This window comes from Protomyctophum bolini (genome assembly GCF_963924005.1).
Source record: "Protomyctophum bolini genome assembly, chromosome: 10".
NCBI lineage: Eukaryota > Metazoa > Chordata > Actinopteri > Myctophiformes > Myctophidae > Protomyctophum > Protomyctophum bolini.
In genome coordinates, this window is record NC_137871.1 from 37,048,116 (window position 1) to 37,058,115 (window position 10,000).

The 10,000-nt window shown below is 49.8% G+C and overlaps 1 protein-coding gene across 1 annotated transcript in view; it reads right to left on the reverse strand.

Moving 5' to 3' along the window:
• Positions 1-10,000, reverse strand: part of ebf1a (EBF transcription factor 1a) — an 87,171-nt gene that overhangs the window by 48,332 nt on the left and 28,839 nt on the right. Inside the window, 2 exon segments of the mRNA XM_080774689.1 lie at positions 626-767; positions 1,168-1,249. Coding sequence (XP_080630815.1) covers positions 626-767; positions 1,168-1,249 — 224 coding nt within the window.

Genomic DNA, 10,000 nt, shown 5'->3' on the forward strand with positions numbered 1-10,000 from the left:
AATAATCATCATAACTATAACTAATCAAAACAAAGAATTCAGCTGCTCTGTTCTCCCAGAGCGCAGCAAACTGGGTGGCCCTCCCCCTTTCAGAACCACGAGTGGCCCAGGAAATGAAATGCAATGCATTTCTCCCATAGGATTTTCTTTGAGTATTTATTTAAAGACGGTCACGCCGCGGACAAAGCCAACTCGGATCGTGACAAATCATGACAATGAACACAGTGTTTTGGGCCGATCAAATAATTTATAAGAAGAAAAACAAAACAAATAAGTGTTGTCTCCTGCCTTTATTTTCTTCTTTCTAATCTATTGTGTTCATTGTCATGATTTGTCACGATCCGAGTTGGCTTTGTCCGCGGCGTAACCGTCTTTAAATAAATACTTAAAGAAAATCCTATGGGAGAAATGCATTGCATTTCATTTCCTGGGCCACTCGTCGTTCTGAAAGGGGGAGGGACTGCGACGCTCTATAGGCTAGCTATAGTTTATTGGGACATTTGTGGTCTTAGTGACGTCATTGTCATTAACAAAATATGTTTTTTCAGCGATTTTCCTGCAGCATCGCAGGCGTGCATTAATGACGTTAACATACCGTGTTCCAGGTAGGATGGAGTTAACATACCGTGTTCCAGGTAGGACGGAGTTCCTTCCGAGGGGTCCAGTCTTCTGGCCCGACGGCCATGTTTAGAGTTGTTGTGCACAAACATGTTGTCTGAGACGGCCAACACGTGTCCCTCCACGCTCACCGTAGTCGACACCACCACCTGCCGCAAAACGTACGCACATTTATTACTTGACCCGTGCAGCACGGGAACCCCTTTTGGTGTTTTCAGATAATGTAGTGCATGGACAATAGTTGTCTGTAAAATGTAGCAGAAGGAAGAGTAGAAGGAAAAGTATAGAAAATTGGAAATACTCCAGTGAAGTAAAATAACTCAAAAATGTGACAAATCGTACGACTTTGACTTTGACTTTACTTTCCACCACCTGAGGAGTGGAAGTGTGTAGGAGAGAACTCCGGCACGGACCGCGGTGGATCGGACCACATGATGCTCTCCAATGTGTTCATGGAGAGAGAAAAACACGATACGAGGAAAGAAACCTCATGTATGCGTGTGTGTGTGTGTGTGTGTGTGACTGTGGGCGGACTGGAGTCTGTCTCACCTGGAAACGCCTCATGTCTCGCGGGTTCCCTGCATTCTTCAGACAGTTCTGGTTGCACTTCAAGAAGAACTTGAGGAAGAACCTGGAGAGAGAGAGAGAGAGAGAGAGAGAGAGAGCGGGAGAGAGAGAGAGAGAGAGAGGTGAGTGAGCATGTCTGTCAGTGGGAGTACAATATATCCTGGTTGGTTTGAAGAAAAAACAACAAAGACAAAAAAGGAAGAAAAACAAAACAAAACACTTCCAGAACAGGAGCAGTCAGCTTCCATCCATCCATCCATGTGCTGTTTATGAATACGGGTCATTTTCTATGTAAGAAATAGCTCAGGGACACACAGGGAGATCTCTCCCAGAGTACTGTATATCCATCTTATATGGCTGCCATCACAGCATGCTGTAAACACACACACATGTACACACACACACACACACACACACACACACACGCTCGCGCACACTTGCGTGCGTATACGAGTGTGTGTCGTAAAGGCGTATGATGGAGGTTGTAGAGCCGGAGCCGGTATATGTAACGTTAGCTGCTGTGTGTTGCCATGCCCGCCCGCCTCCTTCAATCTCAGCGCGTTGGAGAGGCAGAGACCACATCAACAGCACCTGCCATGCATTATTAATGGCCTGAGATGGCAAGTATGGCTACCCACATCAATACTTAATGAGGGGTGGGGGGATGGTGGGGGTGGGGGGGTGTGGGGGGGTGGGGTGGGGGGGGGGGGGGGGGTGGTGTGTGTGGGGGAGGGGGGGGGGGAGAGAAGCTAAAATAAAAGGAGCGGAGCGTATAGTTGATGGCTAGTAGCAACCACGACCCAGCCGACGATTGACGTCTGATGCTGGTTTAGTTCAACGAAATGTATCCGTCTTAAATGGCGTGTTTAAGTGGTGTATAGTGCATTTATCCAAAATGCTTTACGCACGTGCATTCCATTCACACACATTCACACATGCACGGATGATGGCGGAGGAAACCATGCAAGGCACCAACCTGCCCATCGGGACCAATTAGGCATTCAGCGTCTTGCTCAAGGACACTTTCACACTGACTCTATCTGGACTGGGGGAGCCCGGGATCGAACTGGGAGACTCACGGTATCCCCTGAACCACTGCCCTGAACCACTGTCGCCCCATCCTTCCATCCTCTGCCCTCCTCTTCATCTCATCTCACCTCTCCTCTCCTCTTCTGCATTCTCTCTCTCTCTCTCTTGTCTATTCCCAAACAGAAAGCGTATCAAATGAACCATGAAGATAAACAGTGCAGTGTACACACATAAACAACAACACTTAAAAGGGGTGGGTGGGTTGGGTGGGGGGGGTTAACACTACAACATGTTCCCCTCAACCCCCTTCATCCCTCCCTCCATCCATCCTTGTCTCCCTCCCTCCATCCATCCCTTCCTCCATCCCTCCATCTCTCTCTCCCTCCCTCTCTCCCTCTCTCTCTCCATCCATTCCTCCACCCTCCCTCCCTCCCTCCCTCCCTCCCTCCCTCTCTCCCTCCATCCTCCCTTCCTCCCTCTCTCCATATCTCTCTCCCTCCCTCTCTCCCTCCATCCTCCCTTCCTCCCTCTCTCCCTCCACCCTCCCTCCCTCCCTCTCTCTCTCCATCCATCCCTCCCTCTCTCCCTCCATCCTCCCTTCCTCCCTCTCTCCCTCTCTCCCTCCACCCTCCCTCCCTCTCTCTCTCCATCCCTCTCTCCCTCCATCCATCCCTCCCTCTCTCCCTCCATCCTCCCTTCCTCCCTCCCTCCCTCCCTCCCTCCATCTCTCTCCCTCCCTCCCTCCATCCCTCCCTCCATCCCTCCCTCCCTCTCTCCCTCTCTGAGGAGAGCTCATAGAAGTGCTGACAGCTGAAAGTGCTTACAATACAGATCTCCGGCAGCCACAGAGAGAATCACTCCTTTGCTCAGCTTTCCTTTCATAAGTCTTATTTTCTCCTCTCTGTTCATTTGTTATGGCTGCGATTCTGCACTGGCCAGCGCCTTTTGGAGCCAACGCACTGCCTCTCGAGTTGACCGCGCACGGCCCTCGCGCACGCACGCACGCCAACACACACACACACAAACACACACACAGAGGAACACAGCGAGCAGCGTGCCTTGGACAACTGTTTCATCTATGAACACGAGGCAGCGCGGGAAGACGAATGGACGGAGCAGAGTCGCGCCTCGTTTTGGGGCCTCACACACATTACAGGACGTGATGTAACACAGGACCCCTGACAGCCTGGAAGGGTGTGACAGCTGGTTAGTGGGGAGACGCACACACACTCACACACACACACACACACACACACACCGCGCGTGCACACACGCACATACAGTATACGCGCACGCACACACACACAAGGATGAGTCTGATGACATCTCTCTTTTGGCCGTCCTATAACGCTTTGTTGTTGTTTTTGGAGGTTTTGGCGTTGATTTACAACTATGGCAGAGCAGCGGCTTTAATCTGAAGGAGATGCATGCTGAACGCATGGAAGGAACAAATCAGACACACACGCACGCACGCACGCAAACACAAACACGCACGCACATGCACACACACACACACACACACACACACACACACACACGCACACACGCGCACAACACACACACACACACACACACACACACACACACACACACACACACACACACACACACACACACACAAACAGCAGTAAGAGAAGAGAGAGAGAGAGAGAGAGAGAGAGAGAGAGAGAGAGAGAGCACATGAAGAGACAAGCGATGAAGAGAAATGATAGAGAGACAGAGGGAAGAAAGGAAAAAGAAAAGGCATGGCTGGAGAGAGAGAGAGAGAGAGAGAGAGAGAGAGAGGCATCCAAAGGGACAGACAGAGCCTGCTGTATATTTCAGGAGCTGTAGGCCAATATCTCAATAATTCATGAAGCAGGAGATGGAGATGGAGATGGAGGGAGCTTTTTACAGCGGCTGCATGCCGGACGGACCCCACGGGCGGAGGGGTCTCCTCTGCTGCTTATCTCCCCGAGGTCAGGGGGCAGCCTCCATGACAGCCGGAGACCACCAGCTACCGGGAGGAGCCCCCCGACACACACACACACACACGCACACACAACACGCACGCATGCACGCACACGCAGTCGCACACACGCACACACACACGCACACGCACACGCACACGCACACGCACTCACGCACACACACACTCCTCCTCCGTCCTCCCCTCACTCACTCCTTCAAGCTGCTGTTTTATTCATCCAGAGCCACCCGTCTCTCTCTCTCTCCAGCCAAAGGGACGGACGGATGATGGAGGGATGATAGAGAGGTGTAGAGACGGAAGGAAGGAGGGAGGGAGGGAGGGAGGGAGGGAGGGAGGGCGAAGGCTGCTGCGGTCGCCTGGTGTCAGAGGAGACCCAATTGGCAGGTCAAATATTAGGGCTTGAGTTTTGGACCGAGGGAGATCTATAGGAAGGAGTGATGGAGGCAAGAGGGGGAACGACTGGCTGACTGACTAGTTGTCTGTCTGTCTGTTAGAAATATATGGTGTGAATGACAGCTTGAAAACAACACACATCGAGAGAGAGACAGAGAGAGACAGAGAGAGAGAGAGAGGGGCTGAGGGAATATAGTCCATGTGGGACTCAGCTCTCCTCCATTTGCTTTGGCATTTGCATGACCCCCGTTCCCCCCCAAACCCCTGACCTACACACACTCTCTGTTACTCTCCCTCTCCCTCTCTGCCCCCCTCCTCTCTCTCTCTCTCTCTCTCCCCCCCCAACCACCCCAACCACCCCCCACATGCATGGATAACTTGATTCATTATTTACATGACATTAGGTGACTGGGGTCAGCCGCGTGGAAATATGACAAAACTGCACCATGTAGATTCTAACAGCTAAGATCCATGTTCCACTATAGCTCATCTCCTCATGCATGGGTGTGTGTGTGTGTGTGTGTGTGTGTGTGTGTGTGTGTGTGTGTGTGTGTGTGTGTGTGTGTGTGTGACATCTTACTGCGTTGATAAAGGGTGACACATGCACATGTTGTTATGGAATATTAGAGAGATTATACCACAAGGTTTTATGGATAACATATGTGGTGCATCATCATCATCATAATCATTTTTCACCGCGGTCGAGATCATGGATTTCAAACAATGCCGCGCCAGACTTTCCGGTCCTTTGCCGTCCCCTGCTCTACTGATGCATGTGTCCCTAGCGATGACATCAGGGAACGACAGTTTTCTACCTCTGGTCTGCTTTGAGGCAGGACTCCACAGAGAAGAAGGGAAGATATAACCTCATTGTCAGCTCTGTAGCAGTGACCAGCAAACTGTGTACTTCTGGATCGGACTAGTGAAGAAACACGGGGAAGGTTGCCTTATATTAGATTAGTTATTAGTTTCATAATCTGAGCTATATACAGTTAGAGTTAGTACAGTATAGGACCAGGGTTTTGGTAAAACTATTATACTATCATTTGATTGTTGAACATTCTACTTGAAATAACTTTTCCTATTTTGTATCGTGAATGCATGTATATTTCTGTTGACTTTACACTATGCCTGCATACGTTTTCACAGAATGATATCAACGACAGTGACATGTTTTCATGGGCAGAAGTTAGAGGTTGAATTTGGTTGTGAAATTTAATAAAACAAAGTTGAACTATAGTGAATGTTTTCAGTTCAATAATTTCCCTACAGGTCTATTTGTTCACTCTCAGAGTTACAGACCCTTAAGGGTCCATTTGGTTCTAAACTATATCATTTAGCTGGGGACCCCCTGGAACTCCCTCAAGGAACCACCGCTTTAACGATCATATTTTTCTAAGATCATATTTATTCAACATTAACTTTATTTAATTTAACGTTTTGTTTTTGTTATAATATCTGCTTCTCCTCTGCTCTGATAAATGTTGTTAACTAGCGCGGAGCCGCTAGATCCAACAAACAATCAATGTTCAATTAAACACATATTCTCAGAGTGGTGAAAAGCTCATTTATAAAAGAGCACTGGTTTTACTGTGCATCGCCAGCAGCACCACAAATATTACCGCTGCAAATGACTCTATACCGGCTGGATTAAATGAAATAAAAACATTTCGCTTGCACATAATTACCCCTCAAATCCAGGAATGACCGTGGAAGTGAATTTGTGTAAATAACTGTTTGGCCCCTCAAAGCCTCACGGCATAAATTTCGCTATAGCGTAACAATCTTATAACAAACGAACGCACGCAGGCAGGCAGGCAGCGGTCGCTGCAGTAATTTAATGATCTCACGCTTTCATCAAAATCGTAACGGCCGTTATTTGTCACTTTGGCGCAATTAAACACACAATCACCCTGCGTCCATGAAAGGCAAAACAAGGAAAGCAATTATAACACAACTTTTAACCCATTTAGGCCTGGCGTCGAAATTGAAAAAATGTCTTTTTAAAACGTCTTTTTTTCTGAAAAACCTCATGTTTCTATATCAGTGGTTCTCAATATTTCATGTCAAGGACCCCCAAAATTATATGTAATATGCCACCGACCGCATCTGAAAATATGTTGTTCCAGGGACCCCCCAGAAGCAAAGATTTGTGTTAAAAACTGAAACTCAAGAATATATTCAAAGATTTATGCCATATTTTCACGATTTTTCAAAAATAGCAGACCTACAAGTTCATAACGCGGCTATTTTTTAATAGCTAAAGTATAACATAATGCTTAGTTAAAACGCCAAAAGGGGTTCCCGCCCGGAATGAGTTAAGTAATCCCTGTAGCATGTAAATATTATTACTCTGGCGCTAACGATAGTCTAAGTGATTAACCAACGTGTGCAAGGTAGCCTCCGAGCGACAATTTTCTTATAGTTTCCTAATAATTTTCCCACATTAGCTGGCAGCAGATGAGGTTGTTTTGATTGTCAAATCTAACCCGCAATGATTTTTTTTTCTCCTTATTCCCTTATTATTACTAGTCTTCATCTTCCCCCAATCAAATAGTTCCATCCTGCAGTCCTCTGTCTCCTGTTCCACATACAGTAGCGCCGATACACAAACGTACTGATGTATTTCTTTGTTCCTCCAACCCGCCTCCCCTCCCGTCTGTCTTCTCTGCCTCTGTTTTTGTTCTTATGCCGATGTGCTGTAAAGATGACTGTGAACCCACCGCGCTCCCCCACCTCCACCCCCCTCTCTCTCTCTCTCCGTCTCTGCTCCATACAGATCATCTCCGGTACAAAGGCAGTGTGTCTGTCTGGCACCTAATATGCTTCATGAGGTGTGTAATTCACTGCGCCGCGCGCGGGAAGCCATTTGTCTCTGGGGTTAACTAAGTGACACAACACTGGCACTTCCCCCATTATACCACGGCATTGAAATGCACGGTGGGAGCCACAGGCCGTCCGTCAGACAGACAGGCAGACAGGTAGACAGGCAGATAGGCAGACAGACAGGCAGACAGCAAGGAGAGGAAGATGTTAACCACTTATATATAAATAAGTCCTAATCCATACTGCACGAGAATAGCCTAGAGCAGTGGTTTTCCACCAGTTAAGTGGTCTGCAGCTAAATCATGGACAGTTTGAGTCCATTTGGTTTCATGTTACTAAGAGTTACATTATCGTCTATAGAATAATGTTATTTCGATCAGCGTTTGCCTGCTACAGTGTATCTCTCCTATGGTACAATACTTCAATATACACCATGGAATTGTGGATAAACTCTTATCCAACCATAACAACATATTTTGGGTCTGAGAGGCTAAATGTCATCTAAATGGTGGTCTGTGGCTCAAAATGCCGAATGAATAATGAAGCCTTGATATGAAAAAGGTTGAAAGCCACTGGCCTAGAGAGAATATAACTAACATTATATTACTATCATAACTGTCATTCAATGTACATTATTGTCTGTAATGACGTGCCCAAAAGAGGGAGGCCGGGTCAACATAGTGCTCAGAGCTCTTGACAATCGAGCGTGAAGGAATCCGTCCCGATGCTCACGGAGGGAATTTCAGAGCATGTGAAAATACTTGTAAATCAAAGATAATGTTATGGGCAGAAAAATGGAATGAAAAGTAGGCTGTTGGATTGGAAGTGAAGCGCCGCCTTCGGAGAGTCAAATTCCTCTCCTCACTTCCTGTTTTTTTTTTGTTTGCTTTTCTCTTTCCTCCATACTCTCTCTCTCTCTCCCTCTCTCTCTCTCTCTCTCTCTCTCTCTCTCTCTCTCCCTCTCTCTCCCTCTCTCTCCCTCTCTCTCTCTCTCTCTCTCTCTCTCTCTCGCCCCGCCATGCATCACTGACACTTCAACCAAAAGAGTGACTGCCTTGTTTCCGTGGTGACCTGTCTCCCTGTCTGCAGTATATATTTAAGCACACATATAAGCACGCGCACACACACACACACACACACACACACACACACACACACACACACACACACACACACACACACACACACACACACACACACACACACACACACACACACACACACACACACACACACACACACACACACACACACACTTGCACACTAATTTAGGGAGATTTATGATAGGGGCCTTGCTCCAGGAGCCATGCTGGCTGACCCCGGGGGTGTATGGGGCCACAGTGTGTGTGTGTGTGTGTGTGTGTGTGTGGGAGGGGGACCTGCCTGTGGAGTGGGGGGACATTAATAATCCAGACCCAGGTCTGTCTGTCTGTCTGTGGGCCGGGCTCCGGGCTCTGGGCTCTGGCCTCTCATGGACCTGGACCGGACAGCCGGCTCTAATAGCCTGCAGTGGCCCAGTTTCCTGAGAAGCCATCATGCTGCAGCGTCCACGCAGGTCCAAACCACACCAACACTACACACTATAGTCATGATTTATACTTCCATTATACGTGGCCGTGTGTCGGACGGCAGTGGCCCAGGGCAGAGTGGCCCAGTAGAGCAGTGGCCCAGGGCAGGGCAGATTGGCCCGGTAGAGCAGTGGCCCAGGGCAGGGCAGAGTGGCCCAGTAGAGCAGTGGCCCAGGGCAGGGCAGATTGGCCCGGTAGAGCAGTGGCCCAGGGCAGGGCAGATTGGCCCGGTAGAGCAGTGGCCCAGGGCAGGGCAGATTGGCCCGGTAGAGCAGTGGCCCAGGGCAGGGCAGAGTGGCCCAGTAGAGCAGTGGCCCAGGGCAGGGCAGAGTGGCCCAGTAGAGCAGTGGCCCAGGCAGGGCAGAGTGGCCCGGTAGAGCAGTGGCCCAGGGCAGGGCAGAGTGGCCCGGTAGAGCAGTGGCCCAGGGCAGGGCAGAGTGGCCCAGTAGAGCAGTGGCCCAGGGCAGGGCAGAGTGGCCCGGTAGAGCAGTGGCCCAGGGCAGAGTGGCCCGGTAGAGCAGTGGCCCAGGGCAGGGCAGAGTGGCCCAGTAGAGCAGTGGCCCAGTAGAGCAGTGGCCCGGTAGAGCAGTGGCCCGGTAGAGCAGTGGCCCAGTAGAGCAGTGGCCCAGTAGAGCAGTGGCCCAGGGCAGGGCAGAGTGGCCCGGTAGAGCAGTGGCCAGTAGAGCAGTGGCCCAGTAGAGCAGTGGCCCAGTAGAGCAGTGGCCCAGGGCAGGGCAGAGTGGCCCGGTAGAGCAGTGGCCCGGTAGAGCAGTGGCCCAGGGCAGGGCAGAGTGGCCCGGTAGAGCAGTGGCCCAGGGCAGGGCAGAGTGGCCCGGTAGAGCAGTGGCCCGGTAGAGCAGCCGGATAGGAACCGTGAGGTTCCCAGTTCCCGGGCTCCCTCCAGAGTTAGTGTGGAAGTATAGCCTGGCCCTGCAGCCATGCATGCTTTGTGGTCTAGAGGGGCGTGCGTGCAGAGAGTAAGAAATATTGGTTCACGATCAGAAAAAGAACTATACCAAGTACAAATATC